Source organism: Apteryx mantelli, chromosome 4 (assembly GCF_036417845.1).
Source record: "Apteryx mantelli isolate bAptMan1 chromosome 4, bAptMan1.hap1, whole genome shotgun sequence".
NCBI lineage: Eukaryota > Metazoa > Chordata > Aves > Apterygiformes > Apterygidae > Apteryx > Apteryx mantelli.
Window position 1 is genome coordinate 52,069,785 of NC_089981.1, and position 12,781 is coordinate 52,082,565.

Sequence of the window (12,781 nt, forward strand, 5' to 3'; positions counted from 1 at the left end):
TGCATTTTTATGACCTCAAGCTTTACTTTCTATAATCACTGCACGTGCGAAAATTTGAAGAGGCTTCAGCTGACCTTCCATGCAACACCTTGCTTACCAAATAACAAGTCACTCCCCACAGCTCAACTGACTCTACAGATCACCTGGTTCAGTTTAAAGCCTTCAGATCATTTCAGGGAGATGAATATAAGAAATATGACAAGTGAAAGGGATGAACCTTCAGAACTCCCTTAGGAAAAGGGACAACAGTGGCCATAAATTTCAGTGTCTTCACTGAAACTCCTTTGCATTCCTTTACAGTGCTTTTTAACCAATAATTAATACGGAAAACATGGAGTAATAGAGTACACACTCTATTATCCCAAAGGAGAAGGCAGAAGTTTGAACGTGAAATCAAGCTGATTATTAAAACAGTGTGCTTTATATCAAGGTGATGAGGGCCAGGAAGACAGACAAAACAGAGGAAAATGACCCTTGTTTAACATAATGTTACTTTATCAAGTTCACAGGCCTTTAATAAGGGACTATAATGATTTCTCAATCATATTCTACTGGCAGATATTAACTCTGCACACCCATGCTGTGAATGGAGCTGAAATTAACCTATGCAGCAGTTTTCCTTTAGCATCATAAATGGCTTACACAGCGCTTACGCCGGCCAAGACATCCCTGGTCTGCGCTTCAATAAAGTAATGAATGCACAGCCCTGGGAACAGTGTTGGTTAAACTCTGGATGGGAATCAGTAGAGGGAGAACATAACACTGTGGCTTTGAGATTTCTACAGAAATAATGGAAATGCCCCCCCCCCCCCCATGGAGTAATGGAACAGTAGATAAACTTGCAAAACCACAGCTAAATATTTAGAACCCACAGGGGAAAAACCCTTTGAATGAATCAAGCTATTTCGCTTACAGGCTGGGAAGGAATAGAGAGATGGAGGGATTGTTATTGTTATTTCTATTTTTAAATACATAGGAGATGCTCAGATACTGTGTTGATAGGGGCCACATAAGCACCAAAAGAAAGAGAGGTAGGAATTATTTTCCATGAGATTCTCATACCTTTATAGCGGTGGTCTGGCCTTCAACCTTTAGCAGCACCTTTTCAAATCAAGACATGTGGAAATGTCTCAAAACTATTTCAAGAACCAATGGAAATACTGCAATATAAACCATGGTCTTCAGGCCAACTAGAGATATGATGAGTATCTGGAACTCCCAAGGATTTCCTCTAACATGACTGTGTTCATTATCTGCTCCTTGTCCACAATCACACAGTTAATGTTTTTCTTTTAAAGAAAGCTCAGAGAAGTTTCTCTGATATTAAAGCATAAAATACAGGCTGACAAGGAAAGAATACTTAGAAGTTTTGAAATGTTTTGAAAATCATTAACTAAGTATATTGTTTAACACTCTGTACCTCAATCTTCCCACCTGCAAAAGATTTTATTGTTAAATCACATTTACTTACTACATGGACTACTATGTGGCTAATAAATTTTTCTAAAATATTTGAAGAAGAATAAAGAAAAGCACTCTGTATGGGAAAATTGTGTTTTGAGACACTAATGAAAATAAGAAGGGAAATGGGAAATATATAGGGGAGGAATCTAAGGTTATGTCCATAAAACAGGACATAGAGACTGGTAATACAGGATATACAGAAATCTTGGGTCTCCAGACTTCTTGTCCTATTCTTCATTCTGCTCTTAAACACCACTCCCATCGCAGACTTCACATACCCATCCTGAGAATAAGCCTTTAATTGTCCCATCAATTTCATATTGACCAAATCAATTCTGTAAGAAATTTAGCAACGATCTCCCAAGAAAGCAGAAAACATGCTTCTCAGAGGTCCCATGAGCTAAAGCAGTGATCTAAATCACAATTAAGAAGGAAAAAAGGCCCTGAGAAAGAAGCAAAGAGAAGTCAACTCAGACATAATCCAAGATAAATCTTCCCAGTTCAGAGAGTCTGAGGGCCTGACAGGATGTCTCCATTGGAGCATGCCTCAATCATCACTCTGTTAACCATTGAATATAGACTGGTTTTTGCAGCTGGAAAATATTAAAATCTTTTCTAAGTATTAATTCATTACACTTTACAATCCACCAATAAGACTTTACTTGATACATTCTCCCCACTGTGAAGTAAAGACTGTAAAGTAGATATGAGCCCTAGCTAAGAACAAAACTTAGAATACCCTTTCTCAGTACTGAACTTTTACTACCAGTTCAGGCCAGCTTCTTTATATGAGACTTGTTAGTCTCATGTGGCTTCATGTTAGTTGCTTGTTAGCAGCGGGACTTAGGTTTAAAACACAACTTTAAACATAAAAACACAGGGTGCTAAATTCTTGCTGTCTTCCTTCTCCATTTGACTTTTGTTGTTGTTGTTTTAAGCAAGAACCTTCTACCCCTTCTTGACACAACTATGATCTATTCAGGAATCTGTGACCACAGATCTGTCACCACATGTGACAAACACAGAAGAATGACATTGAACCAGAAAACAAGAAACAGCTTGGATTAAGTATTCTGATACGTGTATTCAGAATGCAGCATGGTTAATAGAAATGATCAATGGGCAAATTAAAGAGCATTTAAGCCATTTAACACCAGTTGCTAGAGGGCCACTATCAAAACTGCCTAAGGACTAATAGCAAACAACAGTAAGAATGCTGCTGTCTATGCAAGATTCTTAAAAACATTTTGCAAACATTAATGAATAAAATCATTCACCCATGGTCACAGCGATTCAACGTAGGCATAGAACAGACCCAGCCTCCTGGTACTTGAACCGCAGTTTCCAGTCTTGTCCATGAAAATAAAAACCAGTGAAGTTTTTTCTCTTTGTCCCCATGACATTTTAGTGATTCTGAAAAAATGTGGGTGTGGTGTGTTGCTTGTTCTATTCTTTTCTGAAATGGTTTCACCTAGTAAGTCTCTTACTGCATATGTGAAGAGTGATAGACTCATGCCTTCCCTTAGCTCTGGGGGAGGAAAGATGAATGCCTCAGCAAAAGATGAATAAATCTGTCTCCTCTTCTTGTTTTGGACCAATTATTCCATAATCAAGCAAACAAGGAAGCCAGCACTTCCAAAGTGGGTGCTCTGCTTACGCTGCCCATGAATGGAGTTTGCTCAGTCTGATACTTAACATACCTGACAGCAAAGGAATCAGCAAATCCATATACAGCAGTCCGAATGCAATTCGAGTTCTGTTCTTTCAGGCTGTTGTATGGAACTTGAAGCTTCCCAAACAGTACCAGCTCATTTCTCAAAGATCTTTCTACTCTTGCATGAGGTAGAACTTGATGCTAAGAAATCCCAGAGGTCAGAATAAGCGATTTCAGATTCCTTTTTCCTTGCTCCAAAGTGCAATGATAAGAGGTAAGAGGACTTGCATTGCTCACTGCTACCTCCAGTCAAACACCTCACTGCTAATCCCTCAGTGATGAGGCAAGGCACCTTGAATTTGAAGCCTTTGTCAGTTTTGGATCCAACCTACTGTCTGGAATGTAGGCTAAATTTCTGCAAAAGATGAGAAACCAGAATCCAAAAAACAAAGCACATCTTTAACGTACCTGCTGCTGCACCTGAAAGCACCTCTACCCAGAAATCAAGTCTGAGATAGTCTTATCAATTTGTGCATTTTAGTATCTTTCATCCACGGATCTTTCTACTCACATTAACTAGCTGAGCTTCCAAACAACTTTTGGGAGTGTATCACTGATCCTCTTTTATGCCTGGACATAAGAAAGTTAAGTGATTTTCAGGTTTTTACAAAATGTCAAAGAACAAAGCTAGGCTGAGGATTCAGGAGTCCCCACCTCCCACCCTGGCACTCCTACTTGAGCCCTTAGCCAACTGTCATTCAGTACTTCAGTGCTGGTTTAGCCTGTCTGACCCAGTAATAATGAAAGGGATAAAGGATTTTTCACTAGGAATTTGGAGTATTTTCTCATTATAACCAACCAGTATGATCATAAAAATAGCCCCAATGCAATCTGTGGGCCTAGTTTCTCACTCCCCTGCTGGCATGGTCTGAAAATGCTGCAGGGGCCATAAGCTCAGGTTCTTAGGGAAAGGGAAGAAAGAATTTGCAAAACCAGATCATGTCCATCAAGTCTGGTATCCTGCCTTCAGCATCGACCAGTGCTTCATGGGTCAGAGGAAAGCAAACAAACACATATCCCCTGCCGCCCCCTACCTCCCATGCTTGCGCCCTGTTGTGCAGTAACCAGGGAAGCAGGTCTCGCCGTTATTTACAGCCAGCTTTTCAAGCAGACGAGGACAGCGCAGGAATAAACTCTAGTGAGAATCCTATGTCCAGTCTTGCTCTCCAGGCTGAAACTAGAAAATAAGGCAGGACAGACACCGTTACATATCTTAAGGAAGGAGAAGGGCTTTCCTTGCTGGAAAAGACAGAGTGCAGGGAGTGATGAAGCAGACAAGTGTACCGGCTAGCTTCCTTTCAAGAATAGACCGTTACCAGCAAGATGTGTCCCTGTTCCTCTGTTTAACATCCTCCTTCTACCTCGCTAGATACCGTTTTTTTAATCAGCTCTGTATCGCCATTCAAATGAGGCAGCTGAATAAGCTGTGGGCAGATGACAGAGGCCTGGGAGAGGTTAGCACAAGGGTTAACACGCTTTTTCTCCAGCACTTCAGCTTGGTGACCAGGGTATTGATTACTGCCCTCAACAAAAGCAAGTCATCACAGGGGGATTTTCTTCTTTCCTCTCACCATCACCCTCGACACCAAAGCTGCAGTCGAGGGGCCTTCTCTCGGAGAAGGCACAGCAGGAATAACCCAGCAAGGTCAGGAGGAAAGGGTAGAGGCCGGAGGGCAGGGAAGGTCAGTGCTAGGCATGCAGAACTTGGAGCTGGCGGAGCAGGCACAAGGTCTGTTTCTGGGTCCCGCAAGCCCTCCTGTTAGAAACTTAAGACGCACTGTGGGACACCCAGGAAACTGGCTCAGGCTAACCTGGGGTAATGGACAACGGACAGCGTCTGTCCCAGGGATCCTGTGAGCAGGGGGAGGTGAGGGCTCTGCGCGTCGTACCGACAGCTTTGATTGTGTTTTGTTCTATTTGTGACAGCAGAGCCTCAACATGCTTGTGGTTTCTTGTGCAACAAGAAGTTGCATTTAGATAAAGAGAGAAGAGATCCCAGCTGAAATAGTGCAAGGGAAGTGAAAACATTTTCAAGCTTTTGCCCACTACAATGCAAAAACACATCTTTTCCGATACAAATAAAAGTCAATGCAAAACAACAACACATAATTTTGCCAGGCCCTCCAAACTCCTCAGTTCTGTTCTCAGTACTGTCATGGATTCACTCAAGTCTAATTCCTCTTTCATACATAAGCACAAGTCAGAACAGATCTCCTGAAGTTAATGGAGTTTTACCCCTTTAAAACAGTCATAAGAGAGAATCAGACCCACTGTGTGACTCCAAGTCTCAGTCTCACTGTTCATATAATCCAGATAAAACCAATAACATATAGCCACTAGGGCTGAAGGTGCACTCCTATCACTCCTTCATCCAGGAGGACGCATTGTGAATCTGAGAAGGTGCTGTGGGAGCTAGAGGGGCAGAGGGGATCGTAACATCCCATGGCATACATACGCCAAGGCCTCACACCAGTATCACCTATATATTCCTTTCTTCTCCAGTCTGATGCATGGTACATTCCCTTCTCTGCCACTGGCTTTTCTCTTTCCCTTTCTTTTCTTTTAAACACAAATAACATTGAAATTTAATTTTCACAGCTGTGATTAAATGAGTTTGCACAGGTCAAATATGTAGTAGATTCATTCTCGATTTCTCCTGCAATCTACTCATTCCATTTGGCTGTTTGTTTGGTCTTGTCACGTACCCTGTCATACAGTCCATTTGCTACAATTGCCCAAGACCTTGGTCATGATGAGACATCAAGGCCTTCCTAGCAGTTCTCATACAACCCAGGCATTACTAATAACTGCACACAAGACAGAGAAAGCACTTAGAATATCATCAAAAAGTGATCTTCCTGGTAGAAGAGACCAGACAGAAGAGAAAATAGGTCTGTTGTACCAGACCATGCCAATATTCTGTTTCCAGCAAATGTCTACTCATTGAGAAGAAAGTAAAAAGGTTAGTGTACCTAGCCAGTTGTAAAAGGGCTCTCTTCTTCCTCCTTCAACAGGGCAGCCAAAGTTATACTATTACATTGAGGACTTTTCTCCCGAAAATTTGAGCCTCCTTTCCTTCCCCAGCTGATCTTACTTATCTCATCATGGTTTCTGGCTAGTAGCAGGGAAACAAGAATTTAATTTAAATACAATGTTTGGATCTGGAACCAAACTTTCTTAGAACATAGGGATGTTTGGTTTTGTGTGTTTCGATCTAACCCATTATTGTGATAAACAAATCCAATACAAAATCTGAATACACGTCTTCCTATCCCAAAAGTTAAGAGGTCTGGAACCGTTGTTTCATCTTTAGCAGAAAGAGAAACAGAAAAAGAATAAATATAAGCAGGGGAAAATAAAAAAGGAAATTTACAGAACATCTTCCTGAGGGAAGTCGCTAAATCTCACAAGAATCTGCAGTTTTGAAATATCATCTCTTAACTTAAGATGCTACAGGTTCTGGTTATAAAGTGTTGATTTCTAGGATGAGAGGCTGGGAAACAGAAACTTCATTCCCAATACAGCCAAGCACACTGTGATTTCTCGTCATCAATTTTATCGTCCAGAGAAAGAGAACTTCTCCTTTCTCCTACTTGTGAACAATCAGGTTTGAAATTAGCCCTTTACCTCTGCAGAGGCAGCCCAAAGCAGCAAGCTGGCTGTTGCCTCTGGACTCAGAGGCTGCACAGGCTGAAAGAGGAAAACGCCCAGTACTAACTTTTCCTCCAAACGTGCACAGGCACTGCTCATTTTGAGCACGAATGGCTTGGAATTTGAAGATATTTGCTGGCATGTTTTTAATCACCATGCTTTTTAATTACTTCTCTGCATGATGGATGAGGTTTTTTGTTGAAATGAGGTCACAGTGTTTTACCTTTTCCTTCCCTGCTGGGACTATTTGCTGTGTCAATCTGTGCAGCTTAGAAAAATATATGCACATCCTCTGAGCTGGGGCCTAGCATCATAAAGCATTACCGATTTCGGCTCCATCCACTTGGCAGTTACTGAGTTTCAAAAGCTGAAGGGTGCTGCCATGGGACATTGAGTGCCCTCTGCTGAGCCCAGGAGGAATCGCTCCAGACATGCTCTCCTGGGCCTCAGGGGACAGGGGGTAGTGTCACTCCTCAAAAGCATGGGGGAAATGAAGTGCTTCACCATGACCCACATCTCAGTTCTCTCACAGGCATTAAGCCATCCCACAATCGATCTTAACTGGGACCCTGGGCTCTTCTCTCCTGTGCAACTTCAGGGTCACAAAATCGCTCTGGCTCTCAGCCCCAGGGAAGCGCCACGATACAAGCACACTATCCTTGTAATTTCTGTCATTCCAGCCACCCTCTTTAGAGTAGCTCTAGATGTGTGCTCAAAGGTGGACTTAACAGCCTCCTCCTCCTTTTGTTCTCCTCACCATCCTCTGCACAAATAACTCTGCTCTTTCAATAGCAGTTCAAGTAAACAGAAGAATTTCAAGAGAGGGAGGACACTAGTGATGTGCACACAGGCCAAAAATTATCTGCCAAGCTGTAGAGCCTTGAGCCAACTGGCCTGGTCAGGGTGGAGAGGGAAGGAGTCCTGTGTCAGTGCTCTGCCCAAATTTGATCTGAGAGAAAAAAGTCTTTAACACGACAACACAGGGCACCACCTCCCGTTTCCACATAAGCAATGTTTCTGGCCAGCTTTGATCAGGGCACTGGCTGGAACGTGCAAGGTTCAGTGTATGTTCAGACTTCAGTTACTAAATCTCTTAAGCCAGTCCTGAAAGAAAAGAAAAATACAGGCACATCCACTTGCACCATACATTGCTCTCCATTGAGTCAGAACTTGACAACCATTTAACGGCCTCCCCCAAACATGGGCTGCTCTCTTGTCCCTGACCTTGGCTGTAAACCCCAGTGTTGTTGCTACCTCCGTTAGAGCTTTCTGAGTCTGGACTCCTGCCCTCTGAGTAGGAGGACCGGTTACAGATGCCTCTAACAGCACTGAGTGAGGGGCTCTGATTACATTCCAGAGATCCAACAGCTGATCAAACCCCTTGGAGCCAGGAGAAGAGATGGGAAATGAGCAGGACCACTGCAGTAACAACACTTGTTCAGGGGTTTGTTCAGACCCCAAACCTCTCTAACTTCAAAATAACATGGTGAAGACATCTGATAAAAAAGTAGGACTTGGGAACCATTGGTAAATTAACTCGCTTCCTTGCTAACCATTAATAAGATACTCAGTCCCCTTGGAGGGCTCTCCCCAAAGTCTCTGACCATACCCCAACATGCAGACCATTCCACAGCCAGGAGCACTCTGCATCCATGCCCCCATCCCTTCCTTTTTGGGAATTATAGCCTGGAGAGGTCAGGAGCTCCAACCACACCAAATGAAGCTGTGGCAGATAGTCCTAAATTATTAATGGCTTTAAAAACTAAATGCACTCCGGAACCAATTCAGCCTGCAGCACACAGGCTGTGCATCAACAAGGTCCCAAAGGAGTTGCAGAAAAAGTCCCACTAAGGACTGTGAAGCAGTGATTCTGTTTGCACAGACGTATTTGTCTCCCCCATTGACGAAGAATCCTGACAGTCATGGATCCACGCGTTTGTGAGCACATCCACCCTTTTCTTGCCTTTTTAGACACTCCCCATCTCTGTGAAAGACATAACTGTCCCAACCAAAAACTCTATTTTATTCACATCCAAGAAGGTAGTCTTGCAACCTGGAAGAAGATTGACACCCTTCTGTTATACAACAAGATCATTATACCGCCACATCTACAATCTGGCTTGAGTAAGGACTCTTAATTCTGTAACTGGAAATATTGCAAATCGTTCATATAGCTCTGCTGTGCACAGCTTGATATTTATCTTTAACCACATCCCTTTAGAACTAACCTTACTGACAGCTTACTTCTGTAAGCTTCCATTTTGCTATCCATTTAGTTTTATCTCTTATGACTGTGATGGCTCCCACCTCTGGCTCCTCTGGCTACAGATCGCTGGCACAAATGGGCTACAGATAACAATACTGACTGTGGCAGGCAGCCAGAGTCTGGATGCTCTGCTAAATATTTGTTGTTTTCATGCAGTTTTAATTTTGTTTCAAGAGGAACCGATGCTGATTTTTGCTCCTGTTTCAGCATTTGGCAGAAGCACGTAATTCTGCATTTTGTAGGAAACGGGAAGAAAGTTTTAACTTCAACTGCTTAGGACACATGCGCACAAACACACCCACAGTGTGCATGTTACTCCTCCTTTTTATTTCCTCCACATCTCATTTTTTCTGTTCTCTTTCTCTTTACTTTTCTGGGAATGTCTCTCTTTCACTTCTGCTCCTCTCTCTCTCACAGCCATAGGCATGCACTGATTTGTTATTGTTAGGTCACTTGTGATTACAGGTCTGGATACACTAGCTTATTGCAGGGTTGTCCCTGCCTTGATAGGCTGTTTGCTGCTTTGTTATCACAGAGTTAGGCCTGGTTCGCTTATTCTTCCATCTCTCTCTCTCACACACACGCACAAACCACCACAACATACTTATTTTAAATTGGCAAGCACAAAAATTGACTTAGATTTTGCAAACAATTTGGAAGGGGATGGGGGAAAAGGGGTTATGGACCCTGGAAATGGCAGCCCCCCTGCCCTCCCTGACTTCTCTAGGTGTTTGCCATTTTTTTCTACAGTACTGGAGGAAAAAGCTTCAAGTGCTGTAAAAGCTGCATGTCCATTTGCTTTGCTTGGCTGCAGAAGCCCAGGCACAGCATATTCATCTGAGAAGCTGTTAACTGGAGTTGGGGAAAACCACTGGTCCCTTTTGGCTGTACAAATATTGGCAATTGCTGTTACAAGCCAGATTTGGCCCCCTATAGCCACAGGCAACAGACACGAAGAATTGAAAACCTCTCAAAATTATTACTGATGTATTTACACTTATCAAATATAACAGAAAAAAAAAGAAAAAGGAAATGCATTCAATGCCCCTTCCAAAAAGAGGGGGGGTTCAAAAGCAAACCCACACCTATCCTCGCAGCAGACAGAATTTCTGGTCTATTTTGAAAAGTCCTATGTATCCCCTGATTGCATTCCTCCTCCTCCTTCCCCTCTCCCTGAAAAATTAAGGCAAACTTCTGGGCATAGCTTAAAAGCCACAAAACTTCCTCCATGTGTGTACTCTCCGGCTCTACTGCAGATATTTGGAGTTACATAAAACCGGGCAGTTAGTGATTCTGGCAGCTGAAAAATTACAAAGTTCAGGGGCTGAGGTGGGCGTGGGCCAAGCTGAAGTTTTCCAGAGTGCCTTACCAGATGGGCTAGAAGAAAAATGCTTCTCTCTCGAGGCTCAGAAAGGTGGAGTTAGAAGCTCTGAACCTGAAACAAATTTCAGGGAATGTTCTCCATTTCCTATTCCCTCTGAAGACTGTTTGGCAAAGCTGGTTACCAATGATGGTTTGGACCTTAAAAAGCAATGAATGGGCCTTTCTACGTGTGGCAATGCAATGTTTGTACAGTGTCACCATGGGGACACTGTGGCAACTGATGTGCTCCAGTCATCTGCCGTTAGCCAGTGCAAACTTCTCCTTTACGACTCAGCAGCATGTTTCCATTTCCATCTGGAAGGTTGATGCCGAAAGAGGAGATCAAAGCACATCATGTGATAAACTGCCCCAGCTACCAAACGTGCTCCAAGTCAGCACATTCACAACAGAGGATGGTTTTGTGTTAGAGCATTTGTTTACTGGTGTGATGCTAAACATAACTATTATATTTAAAATTAAATCAGCAAACAGCTAACTTCTAAGATGTGAACTTAAAAACATTCAGGTAAGAATGGCCATCCTTCTTCTTACCTACTCTGAGCGCTCAGCAGTGTGTTAGTTAGCACACGTTGTAACACACTGGGGTTTTTCAATGTGAGTAGTCCCAGCTGGGTTTTAAAATAACCAGGCTAGTCAGGCTTAATTTTCTAGCTGTGGACAGCATTTTAAAACATGCTTACAAATGTGACTATCTTTGACCACACTGAGGAGAAAATAGTGTGTAACCATGTCCTGGTTAATAAATACTGGAATTCTGCATCCAGTTTTAAGCTGTCTAGTACAAGAAAGATATTGACAAACTGGAGCGAAGTCCAGCAGAAGGACCCTAAAACAGTTAAGGGCTGGAGCACATGACATGAAGCGAGGCAGAAGAAAAGGCTGAGGTACAAGACTTCAGATAAGATTAGAGAATTAGATTAGAATTGATTTTTTTAAATGAAAATGCTGATAAATAAGCCAAATTTAAAGGTCTTACATCAGATAATTTGTCCACTAGAATCTGGAATAACTCATTTCACATAACCAAAAACTAGCCATCTGATTTTTGATTATCATCACTAGCTGAAGCGGAAATTAGCCCAATGAACTGTAAAGGAGACACCATACATGTCACGGTACCAAAACTAAAAGCAACTGATTCATTTAGTCTTAAGGATAGAAGTTTGTTTTAAAGACTGAATTTTCCGCACAGTGTCATCACTCCTCCACGAAACAGGCATGGGAAGGTTCAGTCTGTTTACCTGTTTATTCTGAACACACAAAAGACTTAAACTTCTTTAACTCAGTATGGAATCAGTCATCTAACTAAATAAAGTAACTACTTATGTGCCATGCGGTCTTGGTCAAGTTATTCAAAAGCTTACCACATGAGATTATGGTTCTAAGGCAGTCTAAATTAAACTAACTGTTGGCTTATGGGGTCCAGCCCTGGCCAAGAACTCCCATTCCTCCCTTACACCCAACACTTTGCTCATTAGACCATTCCCAAGCTGTTTCACTGAACTAGGTCAACAGAAAACTCACTTAACAAAAAGTAGATAACATATCCTTTTGTACAAACTGGGATCATAATAATAACTAGAGATATTTATAAGAGGGTAATATTTTAATATGTAGCTCTACTTTCCCATTTCATTTTAGCTGCAAACTTCCTTTTTTCTGTGCGTGTGGAGGGAAGGGGAAGTCTGGGGAAATTCAGTAAAGTGCTCATTTTCACATACAAAACATAATTTGAACATGTTTTTTCTGTTACTTTCAGGTCAATTTCCTTAGGAAAAAGTTGAAGAGAAAATTAATGAAATTTAGTGAATGCTTGCTGGAAAATGTTTGCTTTATAATGAAAATACAGGCATGCCTTGACAATATTCAGAATGGGAGGGAGAAAGCATTTCAGATACTTTTTATATCTTACAGACTATTATGTAATTTGATTGTTATTTAGATGTCATTAAGCTACATAAAAGATCAGATGTGCCAAATAAAAATTATAATATGCCCCTTTTTTTTCTATAGCACGGCCTTTGGCATATAGGGTTGTGACCACCACAAGACCCTCCGTCTGGCAAGCAGCTGTGGCACCTGGAAGCAGCAAGATTCGGTTAGACCAAAGCACTCTCTCTCTGTCCTGGAGTCCCCTTGTAGACTTCACTGATCTGCACAGTTCAGGTTTTTTTCCTCTCTCTGGGATCTGGTAATCACCTCCTGCAACCTACTGCTCTCGCAGTCAGTGTTTTCTCCGGGATCTGTGTTGGCCTGGCTAATGCTTTTAGCTGTAAGGAGATGAAAAGAAGGTAAGGAAAAAT

At 42.1% G+C, this 12,781-nt stretch overlaps 1 protein-coding gene across 20 annotated transcripts in view; it reads right to left on the reverse strand.

Moving 5' to 3' along the window:
- The window catches only part of RAD51B (RAD51 paralog B), a 453,279-nt gene that overhangs the window by 88,502 nt on the left and 351,996 nt on the right, over positions 1-12,781 (reverse strand). Inside the window, exon 11 of one of the 20 annotated variants that reach the window (XM_067296578.1) lies at positions 12,356-12,748. The exons of the other annotated variants lie outside the window; for them this stretch is intronic. Within the exon in view, the coding sequence (XP_067152679.1) occupies positions 12,624-12,748 (125 nt within the window). The 3' untranslated portion in view covers positions 12,356-12,623. Of the gene's footprint in view, positions 1-12,355; positions 12,749-12,781 lie in introns of those variants that run through there. 20 annotated transcript variants of the gene reach the window in all.